A 16,180-nucleotide genomic window follows, 5' to 3' on the forward strand; every position below is an offset into this window, starting at 1 on the left:
AACATTTCATCTAATATTTTTGAGACAGTTTTAGTTGAAGCGCTGCAGAAGACAAATCAAAACAATAATACATAAAACTGCTGCTTTACTTGAGTGTTTTTTAAAAAAAAGAAAACAAACCCTGAATGTCTTTAAAGGACATCTAACCAGAATTGGCATCTGAAAAATTAAAGAAAAAGAAGATCCCATATATTCAGTTCATTTATTTCTCCCCCATTAAAAAACATTAAAAACTCTAGTACTTTGCCACCTGATGTGAAGAACTGACCCTGATGCTGGGAAAGATTGAAGGCAGGAGGAGACGGGGACAACAGAGGATGAGATGGTTGGATGACATCACTGATTCAACGGACATGGGTTTGAGTAAACTCCAGGAGTTGGTGATCGACAGGGAGGCCTGGCATATTGCAGTCCATGGGGTCAAAAAGAGTCAGACACGACTGAGTGATTGAACTGAACTGAAAAAACAGATGTAATGCACATAAGATTTTATGTGGTCCTATCTAACAGGATATAACAATGGCACAATCCATGAATTACTGACTGACATTCATCTCAAAAGGTGAGATACTTAGGAAGCCTTCAACTCTCACCTTGAGTAAACTACCCAACTCGGCTTTGAAAAAAGAAAATGTGTGTTTTTAAAATATAACTTCTTTGAGTATCAGTTACCTTGTATTACACTTTTGTCACTACTAGGGAATCCTTATCATCCTCATTTTGTTCTGTCGTTAACCATAGTATCAGATCTCAAACTTAACTCAGTTTAAGAAAAACAGTGCTCTATACATCAAGAAAATGATTCTAGCTCTTTCTAATAATTTTTCACCATGTGTGATCATGTATGCTTTTTTCTATTTTGTGTATTGTGTCATTACCTACCAAGCTGTGGAGAAGACAGTCCATATATTCTAACAACAAGATATCACTTCTGACATTTGTGTGAACTTTACAAACTTTGCTCATTATGGGAGAAACTTTTTTTCTTATGTGTACAGTATCAGCTTACTAATCATACTTATTTGTTAACGGCTTGGTAACTTATACTTACAAATGTCACTTCTCTGTTTTGATCAGATTTCAACTACAGATAATCACAGTACTAAATTCTAAGTTAGAGGACAATTTAAATCCAAAGGAAAATATAATTCATCATCACAGCTTTAAAAAATAGTCCAAATATTTGAAATGCACACTCACCTTAAAATTTTGGTGCAGAATTAAAATGAAAATCATCCTTCCTTAAAATCTTATCTAGTAACTTTCATAGAGACTTCTGGAGTTTATTGCTCAGAAGGAAAACTTAAAAACAAGCTAATTTTTCTCAAAAGGCAATATGTCAATAGAACTGAGTTAAGCCATTGAGAATAAGAGAATGGGGAAGAAAGAGTTACTGACATTTTGTGTGTATGCGTGATGTACGTGTGCTTTGTTTTGCTTTTTTATGAGTAATATGATCAGGAGAATATTGCTCATGATATCTTTTTGATTACAGTGTATAAGATGTCTTGGGAGAGTTGCTATTAGAGTTGAGATCAATGGTACTGAAATACAGGCCAATCTTGTTCTGTTTTGCTTTGCTGTATAGTGCTTCACAGATGCTGCATTTTTCACAAATTGAATAGTGTGTTAGTTGCTCAGTTGTGTCCCGCTCTTTGCCATCCATGGACCGTGGCCCACCAGGATACTCCGTCCATGGGCTTCCCCAGGCAAGAATATTGAAATGGGTTGCCATTTCCTTTTCCAGGGGATCTTCCCAACCCAGGGATCGAACCTGGGTCTCCTGCATTGCAGGCAGATTCTTTACCATCTGAGCCACTAAGGAAGCTGCTCTATGGCAACTTTGCATCAGATAATTCTATCAGAGTCACTTCTTCCAACAGCAGTTTCTCACTTTAAGTCTCTGTGTCACATTTTAATAATTCTCACAGTGCATGCTGTGCTAAGTCACGCTAGGTTGCCTCAGTCATGCCCGACGCTTTGCAGCCCCATGGATTGTAACCCACCAGGCTCCTCTGTCCATGGGATTCTCCAGGCAAGAATACTGGAGTGAGTTGCCATGCCCTCCTCCAGGGGATCTTCCAACCCAGGGATTGAACCTGAGTCTCACATTTCCTGTAGTGGCAGGCAGGTTCTTTACCTGGGTATTCTCACAGTATTTCAAACTTTTTCATTTTTACTGTATTCGTTATGATAATCTGTGATCAGTGATCTTTGAGGTGACTATGACAAAAAGATTACAACTCATTGATGCTTAGCATTTTTGAGCTATGAAGTATTTTTAAGTAAGGTACGTACCTTGTGTTTTTAGACAAAATGCTGTTACACACTTAACAGACTATAGTATAATGTAAACAGAACTTTCAGATGCGCTGAGAAAGCAAAATAGTCACATGACCTGCTTTACTGCGGTATTTGTTTCACTGTGGTCTTTTGCAACAGAACCAACGAAATCTCTGAGGTGTACCTTGGAATCCAGAACTAAGGGCACAGAAGATTAAACCTGACTGGTAGTTTTGCAAATGAAAAAACAGAGATGTACTTGTGAGATATTTAGAAGGAAGAACAAATAAGAACTGGTAAATAATGTGACAGAAGGATGTGCGTGTGTGTGTTTGGTGAGTGTGCTCAGTTGCTTAGTCATGTTCCACTCTTTGCAACCCCATGGACCATAGCTCACCAGGTACCTCTCTCCATGGAATTTTCCAGGCAAGATTACTGGAGGGGTTGCCATTTCCTACTTCAGGGGATCTTCCCAACACAGGTATCAAACCCACATCTCTTGCACCTCCTACATTGACAGGCAGATTCTTTACTACTGCACCAGTTGGAGGGATGGAGCAAATCAAAAAATACTTTTAAGTTTAAGAAATCAGCAAAAGGACAATACTTTGAAAAGAAATTAAATTGTGAATTCTTCAGGGATATCCAGGAATATCAAGTTCAAGGAGGAGAATGAAAGGCCAAGTAGAAAGAGACAAAACAATTGTAATAATTTGGCTGGTAAATCAAATAAAACATCCAATAGTCAGCTGCATGTCTGAGAACGCAATTTGTGATGACTGTGGGTCTCTTGAGGACCAAGACTATTTGCTCTTAGTCTCTGAAATCCCAAGCATATCTAGGCACACAGTTCATCTGCCTGGCTGGCTGACTGCATAGAGATTTGGTAACCAATTACACAAAGAAAATGAGTTGTGAGTGTGAATTAAGACCAAGGAACAAAGCAAGGAACTAAAAGGACAAAGTTTGAAGAATATTGAAGGAATGGGAGGGGGAAAAGAAACCAGTAACAGAGATACGAAAGGTCTGTCAAAGAAGTGAACCCAGAAAGAGAAAGGCGAGTGGAAGGGAAGAAAAAAAAACAAGAATAGAATCAGAGGAGTGCCTGTGGTGTAGGGTGGGGGTAATCCTACTTATTCATAATTTGAAGTCATATATATATATATATATATAGATATAAACTCTGAAGATGCACCAATGCAAAAATTCTAAACTCACAATTAGTGAGCAAAAGTGAAAATTATTAAAATGTTTCCTTAAAAACTTCAAATAAATAAATTAATATCTCCTCTCACGTTGATTCATCCATTGCATGTGGGTACTCAATAAATGTTAATTGAACTAAATTAATAACATTTGCTCAGTGGTAATAAAAAATTAATTAACTGTCGGTCTTCTCTGTTACTCACATTTATTCCCACTGCTTCTGCAATTACTTCTAGCCCAAACAGAAATTTTCTATTTCCTTGACGTTTAGTATCCACTTTAATATTTTTCACCAACAATACAGATGAACTTCTAATTTTTGTCCTAATTTTTGTGATCTTTTTCCTGTTGAAAAAAATTATTTTCTCTAAGTTAATGTCAAGAACTATGTATAACATCCCAAATATAGTTTCACAAATTCCTTATTTAATTCCAAAATAGTTTTCTCTGCAGAAGATGTGATACCACTTTTTATGTTTCTCCTTTTAGCTTATGTTACTTTGTAATACTTTGGGTACAAAGTCAAGTAACACCACAAAAGAAGGAATCTGGGGAAATTATTGTTAGCACTCCATCTACAAAAGACGGAAGATGTCAGTAACATTCACCCAAAATTGTGACTCATTTCAGATGTCAGAATTCTGGGTTGAACAGACTGGGTTCTGAAATGTGTGTTTGTCAGATGATTTTCTAATGAGTAACAGATAGTTCCCACTGGGGAATGGAAAAAAATAAAAATATAAACAGATATAGAATTAAAATAACTTTATGAATGGCAGCTTAACTTCTCTATAAAATTCTCTCAGTACAAGCCTAGTGTCTCCAAATGGTTGCTTAATGTAGCACACCACTTAGATTCAAAATGCTATACTTAAAAGTGTTGAGAAATTAAAAAGAGAATCATATACCACTTGGCTGTATACTGTATTCTCCGCATGTTCTTACATTCCAGTAACCTCTATCCAACTTTTTTTTGTTACTGAATTACTTTGTGCAAAGGCGATTTACATGATATGCTGCCTGACTACGTGTGATAATTTGCACTGATTGTCAATTAATTCTGTAAGTAAATAGATGCTGTAATCTCTATATTCATCAAGGTTTCGTTATCTATCAGCTCTTCCTGAGGATAGAGCAGCTGTAACTAAACAGGCAAGATTCCCTAAATGTGCGAGAAGGTAATCTTGCTTTGTAAAGACTGCTGAGGGAGGGGTATGTCTATAAAGTGATGTTATTTGCAAGGCTTGATTTTCAGTAGGTGACACATCAAAGGATTTAGAGTGAAAAGGGTTTTGCTGATGTGCAGTTCCAGTGGTGAGGAAGGAGAGAGAAAAGCTAAGAACAAATTGGAGGAAATATTGAATAATATAGAGAGACAGGGATAAGAGCAACGTTTTTGGAGTCCAAACGGCCTGGGTTCAAATCCCAGCTCTATCATTTACTAACAAGGAAGCCTCAGGCAACTTATCTAAATAAACTTTCTAAGCCTTGGCTTTACTCATTCATCTGTTAACTTGGGGTACCAATTTATGCATTTCCCATGTATTCTGGAAGGCTGACAATAACCACCTCCTAGTGTCTTTGTGATGCTTAAATAAGGTACATAGTGGTAACACAGAACACTTGACATAAATGTATACAATTCTGTCGGGGTGGGGGTGGGGGGGCGCGTGCACATTTAAGGCAGTGGTTTGGTGTTCAAAATGGGTGATTTTAACCCTTGGAGGAAATCTGGCAATATCCACAGACATTTTTGTTTATTGTATCCTGGGGCAATTGGTGTTACTGGCATCAACTAGCAAGAGGACTGGGATGTTGCTAAACATTCTATAATTTCCCTGTGACAAAGAATTAAGTTAAGTGAAGTGAAGTCTCTCAGTCATGTCCAACTCTTTGTGACACCATGGACTGTAGCCTACCAGGCTCCTCTGTCCATGGGACTTTCCAGGCCATAGTACTGGAGTGGATTGCCATTTCCTTCTCCAGCGGATCTTCCCGACCCAGGGATCGAACCCGGGTCTCGTGCATTGTAGACTTTACTGTCCGAGCCACCCAGGAATCTGGCCTCAAATGTCAGTACTTCTCAGAGTACTGAAGGCATAATTTGAATGACTATTTGTGATTATAGGTGGTTAGTCAACACTCTGATATCCAAGTAAGAAAAATAAACTATTCTTTTTTATCACTATTATCATTATCATAAATCCATGAACCTCTTCTGAGTTAGAATCCAAGAGCTTCTCTATCTGTTGAGCTAATTCTATTAATTCAACATTACATTGTTATTACTGTTATTCAGTTGCTAAGTTGTATCCAACTCTTTGCAACCCCATGCTGCTGCTGCTGCTGCTGCTAAGTCTGACTCTGTGCAACCCCATTAAGGGCAGCCCACCAGGCTCCCCCATCCCTGGGATTCTCCAGGCAAGAACACTGGAGTGGGTTGTTGACATTTCCTTCTCCAATGCATGAAAGTGAAAAGTGAAAGTGAAGTCGCTCAGTCGTGTCCAACTCTTAGCGCCAGGGACTGAAGCAGACCAGGTTTCCCTGTGCTTCACTATTTCCCCGAGTATGCTCACACTCATGTCCATTGAGTCTGTGATGCTATCCAACTAACTCATTCTCTGTCACTTCTCCTCTTGCCATCAGTTTTTCCCAGCATGACAGTCTTTTCCAGTGAACTGGCTCTTTGTATCAGGTGACCAAAGTATTGGAGCTTCAGTTTCAATATTGATCCTTCCAATGTATATTCAGAGTTGATTTCTTTTAGGATTGACTGGTTTGATCTCCTAGCTGTCTAAGGGACTCTCAAGAGTCCTCTCTAGCACCAGTTAGAAAGCATAAATTCTGCAGTGCTTAGCCTTCTTTTATGGCCCAACTCTCACATTCATATATGATTATTAGAAAAACCTTAGATTTGACTATATGTACCTTTGTAGTCAAAATGATGTCTCTGGTTTTTAATATGCTGTCTAGGTTGACATTACATTAAATGCTATCAACAGCAGATGTTTTCCTGAACCCCTGTTTCTGCCAATCCCTTTTAAGGTGAATCAAACTTCATCCAAGAGATTTAAAGCAAAGAGCATAAGAGACAGAGAAAAAAAATTAAGCACTGTTGAAAGTCAAGTCTATTTGGAGGCTCAGAAAGAAACAAAAAAGGCTGAAGACAATTGTGTGTGCAATAGGGTCAGTTCTCACACCAGTTAGGAGCCTTTGGAGAACAACTCTTTTCATAATTAGCTTCTGAAAATCACTGATGTACCTATCAGTAGGCTGTCCTCTCCTTTTCCCACTCTCAAAAGCAGAAGGTCGCTATGGCAGTGGTTCCCAAACTTGTCTGCATGTTGGAATCTCCTGGGAAGCTTCCAAAATCTCTGAGGAACTGTAATCCAATCTGTTAAAGGGATAGAGGGGATGCCTGATCTTTAAAAGATTTCCAAGATGATTCTACTCTGTAGATAGGTCTAGGAACCCCCGTCCTAGCAGGTAGGATCAAGTAGAGATTTCCATCTGCTTCAAACTAAGAAGCAACTTCTGAAAGGACAATGACAATGGAGTTGGCAAGAAGATACTTCTTGCACAGAGCTGCCTAACCACAGTAAAATTAAACCAGGTTGCCAACTCTTTTATTGATTTCAGTCACTCAGTGAGCATTACTGAATTAGGGACTGAGCTAGTGATGGAAAAGGAAATCCTCCAGAAAGCATCTTTACTATCTCCCAATAGTGCCGCCCGATCCCCAGGACTGGTGCTTGTTTCGGTCTGGAGAAGTCCCTAGGAATCAGTCTGGATGTGTGTTTCACATCTGTTAACCCCTCTCTCCATCTCTAGATCCCTTCACTGGTGCAAGTAAGCTATACATTAACTGCACCACTACCCTATCTGGTCTCTTTCTCTCGCCTGATTTTGTGGTATGCTTCTGTTGAACACTCCTCAACATTTTACTGCATTGCTAATGTGTTCGACATTTCTAAAAGCCAGTGACCAGACCTCTGTTGTTGTTGCGTTAGTCACTCGGTCATGTCTGACTCTCTGCGACCCCATGGACTGTAGCCCACCAGGCTTCTCTGTCTATGGGATTCTCCAGGCAAGAATACTGGAGTGGATTGCTATTCCCTTCTCCAGGGGATCTTCCTGATCCAGGGATTGACCCTGGGTCTCCTGCATTGCAGGCAGATTCTTTACTGTCTGAACCACCAGGGAAGCCCCAGTTAGGCAGCACTGAATTCTGAGGGCCCAGCCCAGTGCTGACAGCCTCAGTCATTATGTGGGAATCAGTCAACAAACATGGGAGTTGTGAAACACACAGAGCACCTAGGTCTTCTCAGGCTTCTCAGCCTTCCCTGTGCCTCTCCAAACCAGAATCTCAGTCAAAGAGCTTGCTAGACGTTCCCTGCCTGCCAGGTTGTTATATGGAAATAAAAGCCTGTTCTCCGAGAAGCACACTCTCAAAGCCACAAAGACGACTATCACCTTTATAAGGACCTAACAAATGGCAAAGCAGAGAAAAGACTGGCAACCAAAGAGTCTTCAAGGGCAGATACAGAAATGAGCTTATAGGCTGGTTATGTGTGACCCCTTTTCTTATTCAGGGAAGGAAACTGAGGTCTGTAAAGGCAAAGGAATGCAACAACTTGATTGAGATCATACACAATATTAAACAATACTGTCCAGCATTTAAAAATCCTCCTGTTGGCCAAAAGGTTCATTCAGGTTTCTCCATGAGATGTTAGAGAAAAACCCAAATCAACTTTTTGGCTAACCCAATACTACTTCTGAGATCCACAACACATTATGACAATAAGCTGGCAACACTTTATGAGATTTTTGTTAATTCTAGTGAGTGAACGCCTTGCTTCTCCCACCCATTACTACAAAGACCACCGTGGAAATCACTGTTACAAATTACCATGAAATGTGAAAATTGCCATGTGTTTTAAATTTTATAATTATTGCACGTTTATTCTTACATATATTTTCATTCAAAATAATCCTATTCAATAATGTTGCATACTTTCAAATAATATTTTAATCTTGTAAAAGTCTAGAATGGGAATCTGTCTGCAAACATCCATTTTTGGATCCCTAGGTCATGTCGACTACAGCGGGTGTCTGTATGTGTGTTTTCTTTTTTCATCTAGATGTGCAACTCACAAATGAAAAGCAGGCAGACCAGAAAGCCATTAATGCTATCGTTATAAATTCAGTATCCGAATTCAATATCACAGATGGACCAGCCAAGGAAACCCCCAGTGAGAAAAAACTGTCAGAATCCAGCATATCACTGTCCTCCCTTGAAGAAAGCCAAACGAAATTTTCCTACCTCCAAACTGATACTTCAGTTCATCCGAGAGACACTGATGGTATGTTTCTCACAATCAACCCATCTCTAAATAAAGCTCCCCAACCCCCAGCCCCTGGAAAATCATCACATATGCTGTTAGGGGAAAAAAAAAGTCTATGAATATTAAACAGGAAGACTTTGATTTGAAAACTCTGGTGAATGACACATGTCAAGGTCACCTTGCAATTACGAGGTGCTTGGCAGGTTGTTTGCTCTCCAAGGTGGGAGTCTGAGGCAACCGGTTTTAAATAGCTCAACTGAGGTATAATCATCCTGGCTATGGAGCTATGAAGCAAATTTTTTAAATGGCCAATTTTTTTCTCTTCTTGGATCTGGAACTATTCAACCTTTGAGTCTAGACTGAGAGGAGAAGAAGGCAGAGTGGAATAGTATCAAAAAGTTGAAAGTGTAAAAATAGACTTCTTTGACTATAAGGATGCTGACATCAGCAGCCTGGGAAAAGGTAGGTTCCTCTGGTAAAACTGCCTCCTAGGCATTTGAATCAGTGCATAGCTACACCAAACCATCTCGATGTATGACATAAGAGGCATGTTTCATTTGCAAAACCAATTTCAAACTGAGCTGATGTTAAATGATCAGCATAGTCAAGTTCAAAGTAATGGACTTCAGACTAAGACATATGGAATTTTAGTCAGGCTAACTTTGCAGTGACCTTTACAGAAGATGCAAATCACTCAAAAGCTTTATAATATTCCATATTGATATTTGCATTTAAGGAAAACTCAAAGTTTCTCAAAGGAAAACATAACAGGGTATAGTTTCTGGTCTATATTTAAATTCATATTTGCCTTTCAAAATAAGACAAAAAATGAAATGAACTCTGTATAATAGGAACTTTGAAATCACATCAGTTTAATTCCTGACTCAAATTTATTCACTGTATAAAACTGGATAAAGTTTTACCACCTATGAATCTCAAACTTCCAGTTGTTTAATGGTGCTAGTAATGCACCATACAGTGTTTTGAAGATCAAATGAAATAGCATGGGTCAAACATCCAGGACAAAGTCTATTACATGATAGGTGTCTAATTTTTGCTTTTATTATGATTACGGTTTTAAAAAGTAAGGAAAAGATTTCTAATACATGTTATATATGATCGTGTGAAAATGTTGTCATGGATGCTTTTGACCAGAGGCTACAGACAGGATCGCCTGTAGTTGCCAGGTGATAATGCAAATAATGAAGCATGGAGGTAAACAATAGGCATTGGCAAGTATTATGGCAACGTAAAGAGCACTGCCTCTACTCAGCTCCAACTAATTGTTGCCAGAAGGAAAAAGAGGTTCAGAGTTGCCAGACCTAGAATGTTACATGCAACCTCTCGATTTGTAAGTGTTGGCAACACTTATGATGTTGCCAGCTTCCTTTATGAAGCCCCAGATACTCACAACAAGACATGGATTTTGGCTATCTTTGGCCTGTAGACTGCCAGATTATGACCTTGAGTCAAGATGATGTCCATATTTCTTGTTTTGTTAGAGCTTGATGCTATATCCAGAAAACAGGCAATACAACAACGTTCTCAGCATTTTGACAGTAAAGAATTTTGTCAAATCATGTCAGGGTTACACAGCTCTTGTAATGATTTCAGAATCAGGAATTCCCGTTATATGTATCCACACACACACGTACAACATAACCACTCTGACCTATCTTATCAGGTATCTTGGCAGAATGAGAAGGCCAATGCAGTCAGCATGTTGCCTGAAATGAACCCTTGTATTCTCAGGGAAGATCCAAATGACTATTCTATTAAAATGGCAACCCTACTCTGATGCTGCACGTAGAAAAAAACTATTCACTCTGCAAAAGAGCAAAGGAGATTCATGAAGACTGCTGAATTAGACAGTCTCGTTAAGGCCTGGACCAAGACTACTGTGGTCCAGGAAATTCCAATATTAAGCTAACAGCCTAGGAAATAGTTTACTCTTCATTTCCCTAGCTGTAAAAAAAAAAAAAAAAAAAAACACCTCCCTACCAAGGTAAGCACTTTTGGTGTCTGGTTAAAAGACAGTAAAACATCCAGACAAGGGCCCACAAACAGTGTGAAGAAACCCTTATTATCCTAGACAGCAAACATCAAGGAACTAAAACAGTTAAATCAGATTCACTTCATTTTAGGAAATTTTGATAGTAATTAATTTAAGGATGCAGAAATTGAGAGCTGGGGTCATTGTTCATACTGAGATAAATACAGAAATATCTTTCAGGAACAGCAGGGGAAACAGAAGGGAAAAGAGAAGATTGCATCCACTTTCATGTAGTTTGTGGTTAATTTATTTTCAAATATATAAATGAGTGCATAGGAATGGATGCTTAATTGCTAATATCTATTATTTATATACATTGCCCCCACTTAAAACAAGGATGGAGAAGCCTCACACATGCAGATTTTGTAAAATGCGCTACATCCATTAGCACAGTTCATGGTGTGTGCTCTGATGGGAATTTAAGAAGGATCTTTACTGCACATCACACACTATGTGCTGCGACATTATTATTAAATCATGGCTCATCCTGCGTGGTCCCATTCCTGAAGAAAAGGGGAGAAGTCCAGAGCACTATCTGTGCTTCTGCTTCTATGTTCTAACTGTAAAAGCATCCCAGTGGATGATAAAACCAGGATATACATGCTATGAGAAAACAGGCTCCTTAAAAAGAATCTGAGAATATACCTAATGGATGTATAATTTTGAATCTGAGGTGTCTCATCCAAGTGGAAGAGGAAAATCATAAATATAAGACACCTCCAAAGAATAGTCTTAATTACACCATGGACTACTGAATAAAATGATTACGTTTTCTACACTGTAAATTTCATACAATTAAATGCAATAGTGTCACCTTATAAAATGTTTCAATTTTATAATTATTTCAGTTCATTTGCTCAGAAAAAAACATAAGCACAAATTTACTAAGTATCACCCAAATCTAGTCATTCTAGTTCTAAAGAACTAACTTCAATGTTAGTTGTGCTTGTCTGAACTTAAATAGATCTTGACATATTTAAGTAGCTATTAAAATTGATAAAATCAGGGATGATACCCCAGCTAGAGAAAGGCAGTCACACTTTATCTATTTCCATTCTGCATTACAGACTTTTTTGAAGAACTTAATGTTGGGGGAGTGGGAACCAATTTTTATACTTTTGAACCAAAAACTTCCAGTAACCAGTTGGAGCCACCATGTCATGAATCTTGTTATTAATGCCAAGTTCTCTCGGTGACCATTAACCATAATATACCAGAATACGGCGTTTGGAGGAGGTTCATCTCGTCTTTTGCTTTGTTTTTGTTTTTAATTTTGTTTTGGGAGAAGACGATAGGATTTTTTTTTAATCTGTATTTTTTAAATTCATGTTCTTGCCACTTCGGAAAATGATTCCCAAGGATGCAGGAGGTATGCTTCTGGAGTTGAGAAGTGTGGCAGGGACCACAGAAGGCAGCTACAGCCACCTCTGGTTCCGCCTTCCTCCTGATTCCAGACATGGTGGTGGCAAGAACAACGACAGCTAGAAGGGCAAACTCAGAGATGACAGGGCCGTGAATGAGGGACTGACCCCAGGCACACTGGTGGAAATTCCTTCACACTGTTGCCTTCTCCATTATAACTAAATATGATCTTTTCTAATGAGGCAGATTCTGCCTCTCTTTTTCCCCCATATTTATTGTTTGCCCGTGTGGTACAGCATGTGGGATCCTAAGTTCCCTGACCAGGGATCAAACCTGTGCCCCCTGCACTGGAAGTGCAGAGTCTTAACAACATCCCTGCCTCTTTAAATTTGAAGTATGCTTGATTTCCAGTACTGTGTTAGCTTCAAGTATATAGCATAGTGATTCAGTGTTTTGCAGATTATACTCTGCTGCTGCTGCTGCTAAGTCACTTCAGTCATGTCCAACTCTGTGCAACCCCACAGACGGCAGCCCACGGGCTCCCCCATCCCTGGGATTCTCCAGGCAAGAACACTGGAGTGGGTTGCCATTTTCTTCTCCGATGCATGAAAGTGAAAAGTGAAAGTGAAGTCGCTCAGTTGTATCCGACTCTTAGCGACCCCATGAGTTGCAGCCTACCAGGCTCCTCTGTCCATGGGATTTTCCAGGCAACAGTACTACTATAGGTTATTACAAAATAACAGGTGTAACTTCCTGTGCTGCACAGTATATCCTTGTTGTTTACCTATTTTATATACTGTAGTTTGAATCTGTGAAGCCCATACCCCTAATTTGCCCCCCTTTCTATCTCCCCTTTAGCAACCACATTAAGATATGGTGTACCTATACAATGGAATACTGCTGCTGCTGCTGCTACGTCACTTCAGTCGTGTCCGACTCTGAGTGACCCCATAGATGGCAGCCCACCAGGCTCCCCCGTCCCTGAGATTCTCCAGGCAAGAACACTGGAGTGGGTTGCCATTTCCTTACTCAATCATAAAAAAGAATGAAATACTGGCATTGCAACAACTTAGACGGAACTACAGAATATTATGCTTAGTGAAGTAAGTCAGGCAGAGAAAGACAAACTTTATATGTGGAACCTAAAAGTAATACAAATGAATGTATATACAAAACAGAAACAGATTCTCCCCCTTAAACAGCCAATATTCTAATTACATTTGGAATGGTCCAGAGGCTGCAGTAGTCCTTCAGGATCATAAGAGTATCACTTAGCACTTCACAGTCTTCACATCCTGCATGCACCCTTGGGCTGAAAGTAAAGAGGAAATAAAAGCACCCTAAGAGGGTTTTTGTCATGGCTTCTTGCTCAAAGGCAAATACCACATTCGGCTGAATGGCTTGAAGGTCTCAGATCTCCTTTAACTCAGGTTTAAGGAAGGAAGAAGTGAGAAATGAGATGGGTATCCTGACAGCAACATGCAGAGCCTATGCCGTGATGTCACGTAGTTCAATAAAAGGAATTGAATACGTAAGGAATGTGTTGCAGAGGTATAAAGAGAGCTGAAAGCCAAGTGAGGAAATCAGCAATAATCGGAAAGCTCTGCCACCTCTTCTTTTGGTCCCTCCTAGTCACCAGTAGATCGTCAGTACGGACATTAGCTTCTCAGCCACTAGTAACTATTAGTAGACAAAACAGAAGTAAGTGGTACTAGCAGAAGCCACAGATAGAAGGGCATTTGGAAAAAGATAAAACCAAAGAGAAGATTCAAAGCAGAGAGCTTTGTAGCCTGAGGTAAGGATTTAGGACCTGATTCTAAAGGGAGAGTGAGATGTTCTAATTTATGATTTTAAATATCACAGGGGCTAATGAATTGGAGGTGGGCACATGTGGAAGCAGTGTCCTGGACCGGAGGCTGTTTCCATGGACCTGATAGTGGCTACAGCTAAGACAGTTGACAGAGGCTGACAAATTTCAAATAGGACTCTGCAAGGCAATCAGTGAAACTCAGGAGAGAATTGGTTGGAGAGGGTATGATGAGGAAAAGAAAAATGACAGGAATGAGGTGTAGCTTTGAGGCAATTCATATGTGCGTTCAGGAGCCATTCACAAGATAAAATTAGGAAAGAGACAGGTTTGTGGAATGTGGGAAAGAGGGAGCTCCATGATGCAATGTGGCCTTGCTAAGTGAGAGATGTTCTGAACACAGTGCAGAAGAGATGAGATGCAGGTAGCTGGATGGATGCTGGGCACGATGTCATGATGTTTTAGATGGGCCAAAAGGAATGCTAATGAGAGGCTATGGAACATCAAGTTTATGCAACATTAAAGTTCTAAGGAATACTGCAGGCAAAGGAAAATATACCCATTCAGGAGAATGGAAAGTCCAATTCTTTTTTCAAAGTTGAGAATTTTCCCCTGAACTGCTTACGTTACTTTTTTTGCAAACAAAAATGGACCATATGCAAAACAGTTTCCCCTGATCATGCAGAATTATTTAATACATCTTTTAGGAACTGTGTGGAACACACTTGAAAGTGGGGGAAAAAAAATCTGTTTTCAATTCATTAATGTTGCCGTGTTTTTCTGGGCTAGAGGCTCTGCCTTTTATAACCAAATAAAAAGGACTGACTTATAAACAGAAAAAGAATAATGGGCTCTATTCTCAAGTGCAAGATAGAGATAAGGAAGGAAACAAATGCCAGCTTGACCAAAGGATTAGGTCAATATACATATAGTACAATATACATATATAATATCATACATAAAATCTATGGTACATCAGAAGCAGAGACCTCCAGGGTCTGACAACTTGAGGAGATGTTGGCAAGACGATTGAAACCAAACATTTGTATACCCACAGGAAATTACAAAGCCATTTCACAAACAGGTTTTCACACTCTGATAGGAAATACCAGCTCCCATCCCCAGAGGACACCGTGCACCCAACCTGACTTATTTCTAAGCCAAACTTTCAGTCTTGTAATACTTACAAATGACAGGATCTGGTGGGTAAATTATTTTTATATGGTCACAGACCTGAGTAAGTCTCTGATTCTCCATTCTAAGAGATCAGGGAGCATTTGCTTAGAATATTTTCTCCTGAGAGCCTCTTCTTTGCCAGGGGCTGCTAGAAGAGCAGTCTTGGCATTAAAAAAAGTGATGAGGCTTTATGCCCAAGATCTTTGACCACCAACACGCCCTCTTCAGAAATGCATGCTGAGAATAGTCTATGAACGGCACTCACGCACTTCTGAATTTTTTGGGTGATCTGTAGTGACTTATGAGCTATGGGTGAGTTGGCCACATGCTAGAAGCTGGCTCTGAGGGAATAAAAATACACCCTGTCTGGCACAGAGATGAGTACACACACCATAGACGTATTATGAAATAGGCCACCTAAACTATAAATACTGAGTAATGGCCACAGCACCTGCAACAATATATAGCAATTAAAGTGGTCATAAAAGTTATGGCATGGTTCTTTACCACTCTGTCTTACTGGGAAGAAAGAATCAGAGGGTGAGAGGCTGGGGAGAGGGCAGGAGGGACTGAGGGATGAAGGGAGATTTTTGTTTACCTGTATGCAGAACTCATTTTAGACCTTTATATATATATATTAATATATATATATTATATATATATATTAATAAATTGGAATGACTTTATTTAAAATATTTGTTCCCTTTCAGAGAATTTCCATATTCTCCCTTCTCTTAAACACTAAGCAGTGTTGTACAACAGAACAGCAGTTCTGTTACGAATAACAGAAAAAAGTTTTCCGGAAGACATTCTTAAGTCAATGGATGGGGACCTAAAAACACTTAGACAGCACTGGCAGATGACGCAGAAAGCAGAATTTGCAGGCTTGTGTAGTCAGTCAACTGAAGTCTGAAAACCAAAGATTACTAACATTCTTAATGGAGGAAA

General features: G+C 39.4%; 1 protein-coding gene across 1 annotated transcript in view; it reads left to right on the top strand.

Annotated features, from left to right (window-relative positions):
- MDFIC2 (MyoD family inhibitor domain containing 2) overlaps positions 1–16,180 on the top strand; it is a 112,047-nt gene that overhangs the window by 91,984 nt on the left and 3,883 nt on the right. The window contains exon 4 of the mRNA XM_060402222.1: positions 8,631–8,852. Coding sequence (XP_060258205.1) covers positions 8,631–8,852 — 222 coding nt within the window. The remainder of the gene's footprint in view (positions 1–8,630; positions 8,853–16,180) is intronic.

This window comes from Ovis aries, chromosome 19 (genome assembly GCF_016772045.2).
Source record: "Ovis aries strain OAR_USU_Benz2616 breed Rambouillet chromosome 19, ARS-UI_Ramb_v3.0, whole genome shotgun sequence".
In the NCBI taxonomy this organism is placed as follows: Eukaryota; Metazoa; Chordata; class Mammalia; order Artiodactyla; family Bovidae; genus Ovis; species Ovis aries.